The sequence below is a fragment of the Thamnophis sirtalis genome, unplaced genomic scaffold (genome assembly GCF_051295495.1).
Source record: "Thamnophis sirtalis isolate CommonGarterSnake01/CBP01778 unplaced genomic scaffold, rThaSir2_p1.2 scaffold_4, whole genome shotgun sequence".
NCBI lineage: Eukaryota > Metazoa > Chordata > Lepidosauria > Squamata > Natricidae > Thamnophis > Thamnophis sirtalis.
In genome coordinates, this window is record NW_028261384.1 from 139,694,733 (window position 1) to 139,708,743 (window position 14,011).

Here is a 14,011-nt window from a genome sequence, read left to right on the forward strand (position 1 = left end):
AATGCTTAGTTCAGTGATCATAAAAATAGAGAACTGGAAGGGTGGACTCAACATTTTGCCGAAGGTTGAGCAGCTTTAAAAAGAGTTGCACAAATTTGTGGTTGGGTAACCAAACAACGATGGTGCCATTTCCGACAAAGGGCAGCCGGTATTCTGACTCGCAATTCTGAATTTTATAGTTGCAGCAAAGAATTAAAAGTGACCAGAGTGATATGTAAAAACTGAAAGTGGTCCCTCCGTTCTGATGGCAGCAGGAGAGGGGAGCCTCTGTGTCAAACTCTCTTGTCAGGTTTCTGAAAGACGCCCTAATTAACTTATGAGCCTCGAGCCAAGATTCAAAACAAATCCAGTCATTTATTAGGAACAACATCTTGGCAATCCCTGCGTGGAATCAGATCTGATGTCAGTTTAATGATGGCTGAACTTGACCCCTGGGTCTAACCCTCCTCTCAGTCTGTGTCATAAATCACATTCCCAACGAGGTGCCGCAGCAGGTTGTAAAATTTTGGGCCTCGCACGCTTGCTGTAGTGTTCTAAGATCCGACTCTAGCCGAAAGGTATGCATGGAATTCTCTCTTCCCTTTCCTCCAATGTCAACTCGAGAAGAGACATGGAAATGCTTTACAAGTTGACATGTTCTACCATATTTTTCGGCGTATAAGACCCAAAAAGAGGGTGAAAATTCAGGTGCGTCTTATACACCGAATGTATCAGGCTGCAATAATGTGTTGAAGCTGACCGGGCTATTTGCTATTTGCTCCAAGGATGTGTAAGATTTTGCAGATATCTAGCTATCTATCATCTATCTATCTATCTATCTATCTATCTATCTATCTATCTATCTATCTATCTATCTATCTATCTATCTATCATCTATCTATCTATCTATCTATCTATCTATCTATCTATCTATCTATCATCTATCTATCTATCTAATCTATCTATCTATCTATCTATCTATCTATCTATCTATCTATCTATCTATCTATCTATCTATCTATCTATCTATCTATCTATCTATCTATCTATCTATCTATCTATCTATCTATCTGCAAAATTATATATATAATTGTTGTGGCCCAATTATATATATAATTGTTGTGGCCCAGCAGGAGCCATTGGAGCTGCCACCAGACTCCAACAGCGAGGGGCCCTGTGAGTCGGCTCTGGAGGATGTGGAGGATCCTGGACAGGGTTCCGACTCTGAGCAGGGCGCAAAGAGGCTGGATGGCCACCAGGAGGCGCCTGAGCCTTGGACCAGTGGGGAGGAGACAAGGGAGTGTGATCCGGACGTCAGCAGTGGTGAGGAGCCAAGGGGGTTGTTTCTAGATGCCCGGCACCAGAGAGCTAATAGGCGTAAAGAACAATTGCACAGTTACAGGAGGTAATTGCACTCAGCTGGTGGTAGTTAGGCTCCTCTCAAGACTATAAAAGGAATGCTTGTGCACACACCTGTTTTGCAGGAGTCAACGCATTCATTAAAGTTGGAGTACTGTCGTGTTAGCTGGATTGCTGCCAAGGCTTGTCTGTGCTGGTTTGCTGCCAAGGACCTGTCTGTCTGTTAATAAATTCTGTAAAGTATCTTTGGCTCGGAGTGCTTTGGGGTGGGACGAGGGGGGTCAGAACCGTTATTTTTTTCAGAAAAAGCACCCTAGGAGTTAAAAATCATTTATTTTCAAATAAATACCTATATTAGTACGAACACACACAAAAATACAGTTTTTCTTTTTCTTTTCTTTTTGCTTCATTCGTTGTCCATATAGGTTAAATGCAGCACGACAGCAAACATAATGAACAGTTAAGAATCTGGCTAGGAATTAAAAACTTTCTCAGCTCAGCGTTAAGGTTACATGATCCGACACTTTGGATTTGCATATATTTTAATTTGCGTGAACGGCAGAAGCCCGCTTAGCCAACTTAGTTTGCATTAACCCTCTTCAGCAATCTGATTTCCACTTAAAAATACACTTCCAGGACAAATCCTGAAAAATAAAAAAAGGAAAGCTAATAAAATCCCACCCCCCAGCCCATTCAAACTCCCTGAATCTGTCCAAACCAGGGGGGTGGGGGGAGAATGTGGAGAAAATTCCTAGAAAATCCCTTTGGTTCAAGTGATCAGACTTCATAATTTGAAAAGCCAATTTATCGCTTCTCCGCTGGAGATTTTTTGCACCGTTAGTGGAAGCAAGCGTGCGTGCAAGTGACAATCGGCGTGCGTTTTAACAGAGGGAGTAAATTTCGCGGTGAAACAGACGTGTCAAGTAATCAACGTACGGGGGAATTCTTTGCACAGGGTGGCGTGGGTGAGTGGCACACCTCCGGGGGCAGTTGGGGTGGGGAGATGGGGTCCCAGAACTGGAGGGGCAGACGAGTCCTCGACCCACATCTCGGGGGAATGGTGTGAGACAAAGGAAGACGCTTCGAATTGTGCCCAACGTTGATCTCGACCCTAGAAATCGCAACTCGATCGGGTGATTATATACGGGGGGGGGGGAAATATGGAGTGGAACAAAGATGAAGAAAAGAGAAATCGGTGGATGATGAGGTGGAGAAGTTTCTGGAAGGTCACTCCCAGGAGATATATATTTTTCACCGGCCTCGTGAGCTCGGCATACCCCACTGTGGTTCCGTGGTTCGGGCAATGGCCCCCCTCTTCTCTCCGCCACCTGATTCTGTTGTGCTGTCCCATCACACTCGGCACCGCGGTTAAGTGCAGGCTCAAACGGGCCGCCCTGTGGCCCCTGGCCTGGAAGTGGCTGCCGCCCCGTGAGCATTGGCCACTCCTCCAGGGTTGGGTTGGTGGCTGGGGGTACCCCGTGCATTTGTGTTGGCGTTGGCATTGGCGTTGGCGTTGGCTGGGGTGCTGTGGTTGGCGGGCTGCCTTGCGGGAGAGGCTCGGGTGGCCGCAGGGGAGGCTCGGGTACGGCCGGGGGAGCTGCGACCCCGGGCGGGAGAACCCCGAGCTGGTGCCGGAGAGGCCGACGGGCCTGGTGGAGGATTCTGGGCTACGTCGATGGTCATCACGCCGTGGACCTGGGAGAGCTGTGGGCTGTCCAAGCTGGCAACCAATTGGCGGCGTCCAGCACGCAGCGGGGTGAAGGTCTGGCAGAGTCGGACGGTTTGATGCGGGCCGATATCCCTGCAACGTGGAAAAAAAGACATTCTGGGTCACGTGTGCGAATCCCCCTTGGGAAAAATTATGCACAGGAACAGAAATAGTACAGGGAGTCCTCAACATATGACAGTTCGCTTAGTGACCGTTTGAGGTGACAACGGGCCTGAAAAAAGTGATTCACGACCATGATCTACATTCAGATGCTTAGCCACCGGCTCACATTTATGACGATTGCTGCGTCCCGGGGTCCCACGATTCCCCTTCCGATCAGGGGAAGCCAGATTCACTTAACAACCGTGTCGCTAATTTAATAACTGCAGCGCTTCACTTAATAACCATGTGACTAAGTTAACAATAGCAGGGATTCACTTAACGCGGCAAGTAAGGTCATAAAATCGGGGCCAAACTCACTTCTCGCTTAGCCACATGGATTTGGGGCTCAATTGTGGTCGTAAATCAAAGACTACCCGTACTCGACATTAATGTTGCAGCAAGGATTTGGGTCTTGAGTAGAAGGCACGTTAATGAACAGGAAAATGGAAGTGGGGACCAAGAGGAGATATTCAGAGAGAGAGAGAAATTCTGCACATGTGCAGAGAGCATTTTTTTTGTCCCTTTCCCCTGAATTCCCATCTTGGAAATCTGTCCCAGATGCTCTTGTGGGGTTTCTGCACCCCCCGGAGGGAGATGGTCTAGATGACCTCTGTGGGTACCATCCATTTTATGAAACGGTTCTTTTCCTTCTCTGTCAAAATCGCACCCTCCTTTTTCGCTTTAAAGCACACTTCGTTTTCCACCCACCCCCGCCCGGAAAGTCTTTTAGGATGAAAATAATAGTTTTTACTTCAGTGTTTCTCAACCTTAGTAACTTTTAAGCTACGTTGGCTGGGGAATTCTGGGGTTAAGCAGAGAGGCAGTTTCTGTAAGCAGGGCACTAAAGATCATGTTAAAAACAACACCAGAATGTTTCCTTCCTTCCTTCCTTCCTTCCTTCCTTCCTTCCTTCCTTCCTTCCTTCCTTCCTTCCTTCCTTCCTTCCTTCCTTCCTTCCTTCCTTCCTCCCTCCCTCCCTCCCTCCCTCCCTCCCTCCTTCCTTCCTTCCTTCCTTCCTTGCAGGATTAGCCAGTAAAGTGAGAAAAAACAAAATGAGATTTCTTCCAACAACCGGTTCTCCGGAGCGCTTAGAAAGTTACCAACCGGTCCTTTCGGATCGGTGCGAACCGGCTGAATCCCACCACTGCTCAGGTCCCTCGTTTTCAGCGCGCGGAGAAAAATCACGAGGCTTGCGTAACATGAAATAATGCTTCTAACGCTATGAACGATCGGTGCAAGCTGTGTAAGACTATAAGAAGTTTGACCAAAAGTTTTCGTTTTTCACGGACGGTTTTTTTTCCGCGCTCTCTGCCAGCTCCGTTAAGGTGGGAGCCCCAAAATGCCGTCAAGTCTTTCTGCTTTTTGCGGAAAATAAAAACGGATGATCAGTAGCCCTTGTGTTCGGAGTTTCATTGGAAGGAGCAGATTCTGAGCTGAATTCAAAAAGCCTTACAGTAAGGAACGATCGTTTGCCCAGGAATAAGTCCCTTTGGAAGGCAGAAGAATTCCTACTTCGACGTTCAATGTTTGAGTGGGGAAACGTGTCCTTTCGGAAAAAGCACTGTGAGGAACGGGGCAATAGAATATGGTTTTGGTGGTCCTGAATTTGGGCTGAAAGGTAGAGAAACCTCTTCGCCTGAAGTGACTCTATTTGAGGGGCTGCCCCAAAGAAGAGGGGGGTCAATTTATTCTCCAAAGCCCCCGAAGGCAGGACAAGAAGCAATGGGTGGAAACTAATCAAGGAGAGAAGCAACTTAGAATGGAGGAGAAATTTCCTGACAGTGAGAACAATCAGTGGAACAGAATTTGCCTCCAGAAGTTGTGAATGCCCCAACACTGGAAGTCTTTAAGAAGATGTTGGATAGCCATTTGTCTGGAACAGTATAGGGTTTCCTGCCTAGGCAGGGGGTTGGACTAGAAGACCTCCAAGGTCCCTTCCAACTCTGGTATTGTATTGTATTGTATTGTATTGTATTGTATTGTATTGTATTGTATTGTATTGTATTGTATTGTATTATTGTAAGTCAGGAAGCTGTGAGTTCTAGTCCTGCCATAAGCACAAACGACTTTGGCCCAATCAATCAGGAGACGGTGAGTTCTAGACTCACCTTAGGCACAAAAGGCAGCTGAGTGATTTTGGGTCAAGGGCCTCTGCTTTTCAGCTGAACCCACCTCACAGGATTGTTGTTGATGGGGGGAATAGGAATATAGGAATAATAGAAATATCTATCTATTTGCCTGTTTATCAATCTCATCTATCTATCTATCTATCTATCTATCTATCTATCTATCTATCTATCATCTATCTATATCTTTTTTATCTCTATTTATTCTACCTGTCTATATCTATCCTTATCTTCTTATCTGTCTGTCTCTATCTCTATATCTGTCTGTCTCTCTCCCTCTCTCCATCCATCTCCCTCTCTCTTATCTCTCTCTCTCCATCCATCCATCCATTCATTAATCCATCCTCTCCTCCCACTCTCTCTAATCTCTGTCTCTCCATCCATCCATTTTCTCTCTCTCTCACCTCTCTGTCTCTCTCTCTCTCCATCCATCCATTCTCTCTGTGTGTGTGTCTCTCTCTGTCTCTCTCTCTCCATCCATCCATCCATTTTTTTCTGCTATTGTATTGTATTCTTGTGAATCACCGGAAGAGTGAAAACGCACAATAAGCAGCTTTCTACAGGCCTACTCACCCGACGGTCATCGTGTTGGGAGTGGACAGTCCAGATCCTTCCATGTGGAAAGTGGCGCGGGTCAAAGTCACAGGAAGGGGGTTCTTGAAGACAATCTGGACTTGAGTCTCTTGTCCAACGATGGCCGGGCCCAGCAGCTGTGTGGGAAGAGAGGAAGAGGATGAGGGACGATGAAGGATGGTTGCGAACGGGTCCTCCAGAGGCCGCGAAAGAGAACACACAGGTGGCCCTTGACTTAAGAGTCCTTCATTCAGCGACTGTGCAAAGTCGCAACCGAGCCAGAATTCCCACAGTTGCGCGACCAAAATTCAGACGCTCGGCAACCAGCATGTATTTGCAACGTTTTCCTGCCTCCCAGGATCACGTGATCACCATTTTTGACCTTCCCAGTTGGCGTCCGACGAGCACAGTGGACGGGGGAAGCCAGACTCACTCAAAGAACCGCACGATTCACTTAACAACGGCATTGCTCCGTGGCACAGCCGCGGGGGGAAAAAAAGGTCGTAAAATCGGTGAAACCTTCGCCTTCTTTAGCAACATAAATTCCGGTCCCTCTTGCGGATGTAGGGCGAGGACGTCCCCATTCCCTAGAGGTAGTCCTCAACTCACAACGGTTCATTTAATGTCCGTTCCAAGTTGCAACGGCACCGGAAAAAAATGTGACTTGTACGACCATTTTTCACAGTTACGACCATGGCAGCCTTTGTGATCAAAATTCAAGCTGCTTGGCAATTGACTCACAATTATGACGGTTACGGGGTCACTTTGCGACCTCCGGACAAACAAAGCTCAATTCACTTAACGCAATGCAGGGATTCGCTTAACAAATGTGATGAGAAAGATCGTAAAATGGGGCAAGACTCACTTAACAAATGTTTCATTTAACAGCCAAAACACTGGGCTCAACTGTGGGTCATAACTCGAGGCCTACCTGTATTAAAGAAGTATATTTACATATGTTTGCTTCCCTGGTGTAAAGATACTGTCTATCCAAAGGAAAATTCTACACCTAATTTTGCAAAGGGAAATGATGCAACCGCCTATGGGTAGTATGTTTACAAACAGCTGAATAGTGTGGCTGTACTCCCAGTGGCCCTCCCCTACAGAATACAGATCATCCTCGCTTAGCGACCACATTGGCACCGGTTGTTAACTAAAGTGGTCGCTAAGTGAAACTTTGCCTATCGCCTTTCTAGAGCTTCCCTTGGCTTGACAGACCTGCGAAGGTCGTAAAGACGAAGAGTGGTCCTTATATATATTTTTTGCCGCCGTCGTAACGGTGAATGATCTCCAAAAAAGTCAGTCGTTAAACGAGGACTAACATGCCGTTCCCCTTATTATCCCAAAGAGCATATCTCTATGTAGCTCCAAATTTGGGGACAGCTGCAAGAATACATTTCTCTAAATATCATCCTAATCTTCTGGGCTCAGAAGATCTCACCCTCCTCGTCCAACCTAATTTGTCGGACATGGCTGGTGAAGGGTCGTACCGTCAGGGTGAGGTCCGGGGTGCGAAGACGGAAAGTGTGCTCCTTCGCGATGACCTGTCCGGTTTCGGTGACTTTCCCGGAGATGCTGAGCTTCATGGCTCCTTGGTCTACCAGATGGGGCTTGTACTCGGGATAGGAGATGACCATTGGAACCTGTTGAGCTGCAAGAAGGACAGGAGACAAATTTGGGGTCAGGTAGGCAGAGACCCCCTGGATAAACAAATACCAAGATTTCCTTTCCTTGTTTCACACAGCACATTACAGCACATTCCCTCCTGATAATTGATGAAGAAGGTGGCCCTTAGTTAGAAATTCTGTTTATATGTAGCACCACAGCTCAAACAAGGGGCACAGTCACCATGTGCTTTACTGCTCAGCTACTTTAACTCTTAACAGGAAACTCTACTTAGAACAAAAGAGTCTATACCATAGATCCAAACTTGCAAACACTGCCATCTACTGGCTGAATATTACCATAGCTCCCGCAAAAACAACAACATTCCAACAATGAATTCCAACACCCTCAACCGCCTCAGGTCCTTTCCAGTTTTGGCACCAGATGCCATGCCTCGGGCGGGCGGAGACGGTTACCTCCTCCTGCAGGAATCTGGACTTGCCGCTGCTCCTGTTTAAAATTGCTACTGGTTACTCCTGTGTAATACATGACCGCCACAAAGAGGTTGAGAGAGACGGTGCGAGGCATGGAACTCTTGTTCTTCAGGATGACCCTCAAGGAGACGTCCTGTCCGGCGAAGGCCTCTTGGGTGTCGACCGTCACCGAGATGTCTTCTCCCCACTCCTTGTTGGTGTAGATATGGGCCTTGGTGCCATGCTTGGCGGCGGTTTCTACCGCTTTGCGCTCGGCTTCCGTTCCTGCAGGGAGAAAGAACGAAGGAATCGAAACAGAGTCCCTCTCCTCGATTCGAAGAGAGAGATCCGAAGACGACTTTGCGGAAATATGCCATTTTTAGGGCAGTCAGCGATAGTTGCTAACCAGAAGTGGTATTCAGCTGGTTCTGTCTGGTTTGGGCAAACCGTTAGCGGTGACTGTGGGAGGCTATGCCTACCCACCCCGACGTAATGTGTGCGCACTGCGCTCACATTTGCGAACCGGTAGGAAAAGTAAGTGAATCTCACCGCTGATGCTAACGCAGGTAGTCCTCGACTTATGACTGCAATTGAGCCCAAACTTCCTGTTGTTCAGCGAGACATTTATTAAGTGAATTTTGTCTTATTTTACAAGTGACTGAATCCCTGCAGTTGTTAATGACAGGGTCGTTCAGTGAGTCTGGCCTCCCCGTCAACTTTGCTAGTCAGAAGGTCACAAAAGTGACCCTGGGACACTGCAACTGTCGTAAATACGAGTCAGTGACCAGCAACTGAATGTTGATCTCGTGACCACGGGGTTGCCAGGGTGAAAAACAGTGATACGTTACTTCTTTTCGCTATCGTCGTAGCTTCGAATGGTCAATAAACGAAATGTCGTAAGTCGTGGACTGCCTGTACTTTTGTTACCACAGTGCCCATCCTTCTCCGCTCAACGTCGTCTTACCTTCGGGGTGCTTGTAAAGGCCGGTGATGTCGTGGCGTTGGTGGGATCCCACAGCTTTGGTGCTGATGAGATGTCCGATGGCTTTTTCTTCTACGTAGACGATCTTGAAGCTGCCATCCCCTTGGCGTTGCCAATACACCTTGTCGCTGTTCACCTGAGGAGACAAAGGGTCACCAATCCGCCCTCATGCCGATTTTCTGTCCCGCCGTGCCCGGAGGACCGATCCCGACTAAGCCTAACAACCTGCCTTCCATGGAGGACCTGCACACTGCACGAGTCAAAAAGAGGGCCCTGTAGAAAATATCTACAGACCCCTCACGTCCTGGACATCAATTGTTTCAACTCCTACCCTCAAAACGACGTTATCGAGCCATGATGGCAAACATAGGGCACGCGTGGCATTGTCCGTTCCTCTTCTGGGTTTCTGGCGTGCATGCGTGTTCAATGATCAGCCGGCCTTCGTGTGTGAAGAGTCCCGGAAACTGGAAGAGCCGGTCTACTTCCGGTTTGCGGTGCGTGCGTGCATACCAGCTAGCTGATTGTCGTACGGGCGTGCGTGCCAGAAACTGGAAGAGCAGCTGGCTGGTGCACATGCGTGTGCCGGAAACCGGAAGCTCATTTCCGGGCACGCGCGTGCCCCCCTGGGCAGCTCCTCTTCTGCTCACGGACTCCCTTTTCAACACTCCCTGTTTACCCTCACTGTTGTACAGTGTTGCACACCAGAACAACTCGACACAAGGACAGTTTTTCCCCTGTGCCATCTTATTGCTCAACAACTCATTTTCACAACACTGTCAAACTATTTACTAAGGCTGTGTTACTATTCTTCTTCTCGTCCTTCCTATTACTTTCCTCCTCCCACTTATGACAGTAACCTTGTTGCTCGTAGCCATACCATTTGTAGTGTTTGGTTTAGTTTCCTAGTATATGATTCATGTTGATTGCTCATTTAGTATCCTATGACTATCACTAAGTGTTGTATCTTAGGATTCATGATGAATGTATTTATGATGACTATGATCATGACTTAATCACTTTATATCTTTTATGTACACTGAGAACTTATGCATCGAAGATAAATTCCTTGTGTGCCCAATCACACTTGGCCAATAAAGAATTCTGTTCTGTTCTGTTCTGTTCTGTTCTGTTCTGTTCTATTCTATTCTATTCTATTCTATTCTATCCTATCCCTATGTTCCATTCTATTCTACTTTTCTATTTTTATTCTAATTCTGAATTCTATTCTAATTTCTAATCTTTCTAATTCTAAATTCTGAATTCTAAATTCTGAATTCTAAATTCTGAATTCTATTCTGTTTTATTCTACTTCTCTTCTCCTTACTCTACTGTATTCTCTACTCTCTTCTCTTTTCTATTCTATATTCTCTTCTCTTCTATGTACACTGAGAGCTTATGCATTGAAGACAAATTCCTTGTGTGTCCAATCACACTTGGCCCATAAAGCTTTCTATTCTATTCTATTCTATTCTAATTCAAAATTCTATTCTGTTCTGCTCTTTCTGAATTCTCTTCTCTTATATATTCTCTGCCATATTATTCCATTCCATTTTCTGTTGTTCTGTTCTACTCTATTCCATTTTCTATTCTATTCTATTCTATTCTATTCTATTCTATTCTATTCTATTCTTCATTCCAATATCTTCTATTCTATTCTATTCTATTCCATTTTCTGTTGTTCTGTTCTGTTCTACTCTATTCCATTGTCTATTCTATTCTATTCTATTCTATTCTATTCTATTCTTCATTCCAATATCTTCTATTCTATTCTATTCTATTCCATTTTCTGTTGTTCTGTTCTGTTCTACTCTATTCCATTTTCTATTCTATTCTATTCTATTCTTCATTCCAATATCTTCTATTCTATTCTATTCTATTCTATTCTATTCTGTTCTGTTCTTTCTGAATTCTCTTCTCTTATATATTCTCTGCCATATTATTCCATTCCATTTTCTGTTGTTCTGTTCTACTCTATTCCATTTTCTATTCTATTCTATTCTATTCTATTCTATTCTATTCTTCATTCCAATATCTTCTATTCTATTCTATTCTATTCCATTTTCTGTTGTTCTGTTCTGTTCTACTCTATTCCATTGTCTATTCTATTCTATTCTATTCTATTCTTCATTCCAATATCTTCTATTCTATTCTATTCTATTCCATTTTCTGTTGTTCTGTTCTGTTCTACTCTATTCCATTTTCTATTCTATTCTATTCTATTCTTCATTCCAATATCTTCTATTCTATTCTATTCCATTTTCTGTTGTTCTGTTCTGTTCTACTCTATTCCATTTTCTATTCTATTCTATTCTTCATTCCAATATCTTCTATTCTATTCTATTCTATTCCATTTTCTGTTGTTCTGTTCTGTTCTACTCTATTCCATTGTCTATTCTATTCTATTCTATTCTTCATTCCAATATCTTCTATTCTATTCCATTCCATTTTCTGTTGTTCTGTTCTGTTCTACTCTATTCCATTTTCTATTCTATTCTATTCTATTCTTCATTCCAATATCTTCTATTCTATTCTATTCCATTTTCTGTTGTTCTGTTCTGTTCTACTCTATTCCATTTTCTATTCTATTCAATTCTATTCTTCATTCCAATATCTTCTATTCTATTCTATTCTATTCTATTCTATTCTATTCTATTCTATTCTATTCTATTCTATTCTATTCTATTCTATTCCATTCCATTCTATTCCATTCCTATTCCTATTCCAAATTATTCCAATTCCTATGTTGTAATCCTATGTTCTTTTCTATTCTACCTTTCTATTTCTATTCTAATTCGGAATTCTATTCAAATTTCTATTCTATGCTAATTTTAATTCCAAATTCTATTCCATTCTATTCTATTCTATTCTATTCTATGCTAATTCTAATTCTAATTCCAAATTCTATTCTATTCTATTTTTTTCTCCTTACTCTACTCCAAGGTGGTGCAGTGGTTAAATGCAGCACCTCAGGCTACTGCTAGATCAGCAGGTCAGCGGTTCAAATCTCACCGGCTCAGGGTTGACTCAGCCTTCCATCCTTCCGAGGTGGGTAAAATGAGGACCCAGATTGTTGTTGGGGGCAATATGCTGACTCTCTGTAAACCGCTTAGAGAGGCCTGAAAGGCCTATGAAGCGGTATATAAGTCTACTGCTATTGCTATTGCTATTGCTATTCTCTACTTCCTTCTCTTCTCTACTCTATGTTCTCTTCTCCTCTTCTATGTACAGTGAGAGCTTATGCGCCAAAGACAACTGCCAATTACCTCCACTAGACCGATTCGATCGCATCGATTAGGCCTCCTCCGAATCCCATCTTCTAGCCAGTGCAAACTGGCAACTACCCGGAGGAGGGCCTTCTCGGTGGCTGCTCCGTCCCTTTGGAATGAACTCCCCATGGAGATTCGGACCCTCACCACCCTCCAGTCCTTCCGCGCCGCTGTAAAGATCTGGCTGTCCCGGCTGGCCTGGGGCTAAGATCCCACTCGAATTGTGCGATTGTTGTGTTCTCTTTAACATGCTGTATTGTCTATTGTTTGTCTTTTCCCCCTCCCTTTTTGAATTGTGAGCCGCCCTGAGTCCCCTCAGGGAAAAGGGCGGCATACAAATAAAGGCAAAACCAAAACCAAAACCAAATCCCTTGAAATTCCTGAAAGAAGGACCCACCTCGGCAAAGCAGAAGGAAGCGTCGTACTTCATGTAGACCAAGCCGTTCTTGATGGCCTCCACGGAGCAGGGCCCACAGCAGAAGATCCCTGTTGGAAGAGATGGGAGGTGAAGGCGAGGGAGGAAACGGAGAAGAGGGACCGACGTCTCCACCGAGGGTCCTACGTTCGATCCAGAACCTTCCTCGGCGGGTTTCCAAGGTTGGAGATCCCGTTTCCATCGGGGAGGAGCCAAACTTACCACTGCTGGATTCCTGAGGGGTTGCGTCCACCACTTGCCACCCGTCAAATCCCGAAGGCAGATCTGGTCTCTTCATCCAGCAGTCGTTCCAGACGTGGAAATTCCTGCATCCAAGGGAGGAAACGGAAGGGTTTAGGGAAGGGACTTTAGAGGTCTTCTAGTCTATCTTCAAAAAAAAACAACAACAGGAAATTCGGTTGTCTCTTGAAAAAACACCTTTGGGACAACCAGGACCTGGATGATTGAGAATCTCCCTAGATATTCTTAATATGTTCATCAGTTGCTCTTCCCTGCACACTTGTTCTTCGCCTCTCCACCTGAACACCCATGGAGGAGGAGGAGGAGGAGACGGAGGAGGAAGAGGAGGGGGGAGGAGGAGAGGGAAGAAGAGGAGAAGGAGTAGTAGTAGTAGAAGGAGAAGAATAAGGAGGAGGAGAGAGAGGAGATGGAGGAGGAAGAGGAGGGGGAGGAGGAGAGGGAAGAAGAGGTGAAGGAGTAGTAGTAGTAGAAGGAGGAGAAGGAGGACAAGGAGAGTGAGGAGGAAGAGGAGGAGACAGAGGAGGGGGAGGAGGAGAGGGAAGAGGAGGAGAAGGAGTAGTAGAAGGAGAAGAATGAGGAGGAGGAGAGAGAGGAGGAGATGGAGAAGGAAGAGGAGGGGGAGGAGGAGAGGGAAGAAGAGGTGTAGTAGTAGTAGAAGGAGGAGAATGAGGACAAGGAGAGTGAGGAGGAAGAGGAGGAGACAGAGGAGGGGGAGGAGGAGAGGGAAGAGGAGGAGAAGGAGTAGTAGTAGTAGAAGGAGAAGAATGAGGAGGAGGAGGAGAGAGGAGGAGATGGAGGAGGAAGAGGAGGGGAGGAGGAGAGGGAAGAAGAGGTGAAGGAGTAGTAGTAGTAGAAGGAGGACGAGGAGAGAGAGGAGGAGGAGATGGAGGAGGAAGTGGTGGGGGGAGGAGGAGAGGGAAGAGGAGGAGAAGGAGAAGGAGTAGTAGTAGTAATAGAAGAAGGAGAAGAATGAGAAGGAGAGAGAGGAGGAGGAGAAGGAGACGGAAGAAGAGCAGGAGGAGACGGAGGAGGAAGAGTAGGGGGGAGGAGAGGGAAGAAGAGGAGAAGTAGTAGTAGTAGAAGGAGGAGAACGAGGAGGAGG

The 14,011-nt window shown here is 45.6% G+C and overlaps 1 protein-coding gene across 2 annotated transcripts in view; it reads right to left on the reverse strand.

The window, feature by feature from the left end:
• Positions 1 to 1,658: 1,658 nt before the first annotated feature.
• The window catches only part of TGM1 (transglutaminase 1), a 101,234-nt gene continuing 88,881 nt past the window's right edge, over positions 1,659 to 14,011 (reverse strand). For both annotated transcript variants that reach the window (XM_087714262.1, XM_087714265.1), the window contains exons 9-15: positions 12,871 to 12,974; positions 12,631 to 12,719; positions 8,950 to 9,103; positions 7,989 to 8,270; positions 7,398 to 7,558; positions 5,908 to 6,044; positions 1,659 to 3,139 (exon numbers count right to left, since the gene is read on the reverse strand). In XM_087714262.1, coding sequence (XP_087570388.1) covers positions 2,719 to 3,139; positions 5,908 to 6,044; positions 7,398 to 7,558; positions 7,989 to 8,270; positions 8,950 to 9,103; positions 12,631 to 12,719; positions 12,871 to 12,974 — 1,348 coding nt within the window. In that variant the 3' untranslated portion in view covers positions 1,659 to 2,718. The remainder of the gene's footprint in view (positions 3,140 to 5,907; positions 6,045 to 7,397; positions 7,559 to 7,988; positions 8,271 to 8,949; positions 9,104 to 12,630; positions 12,720 to 12,870; positions 12,975 to 14,011) is intronic.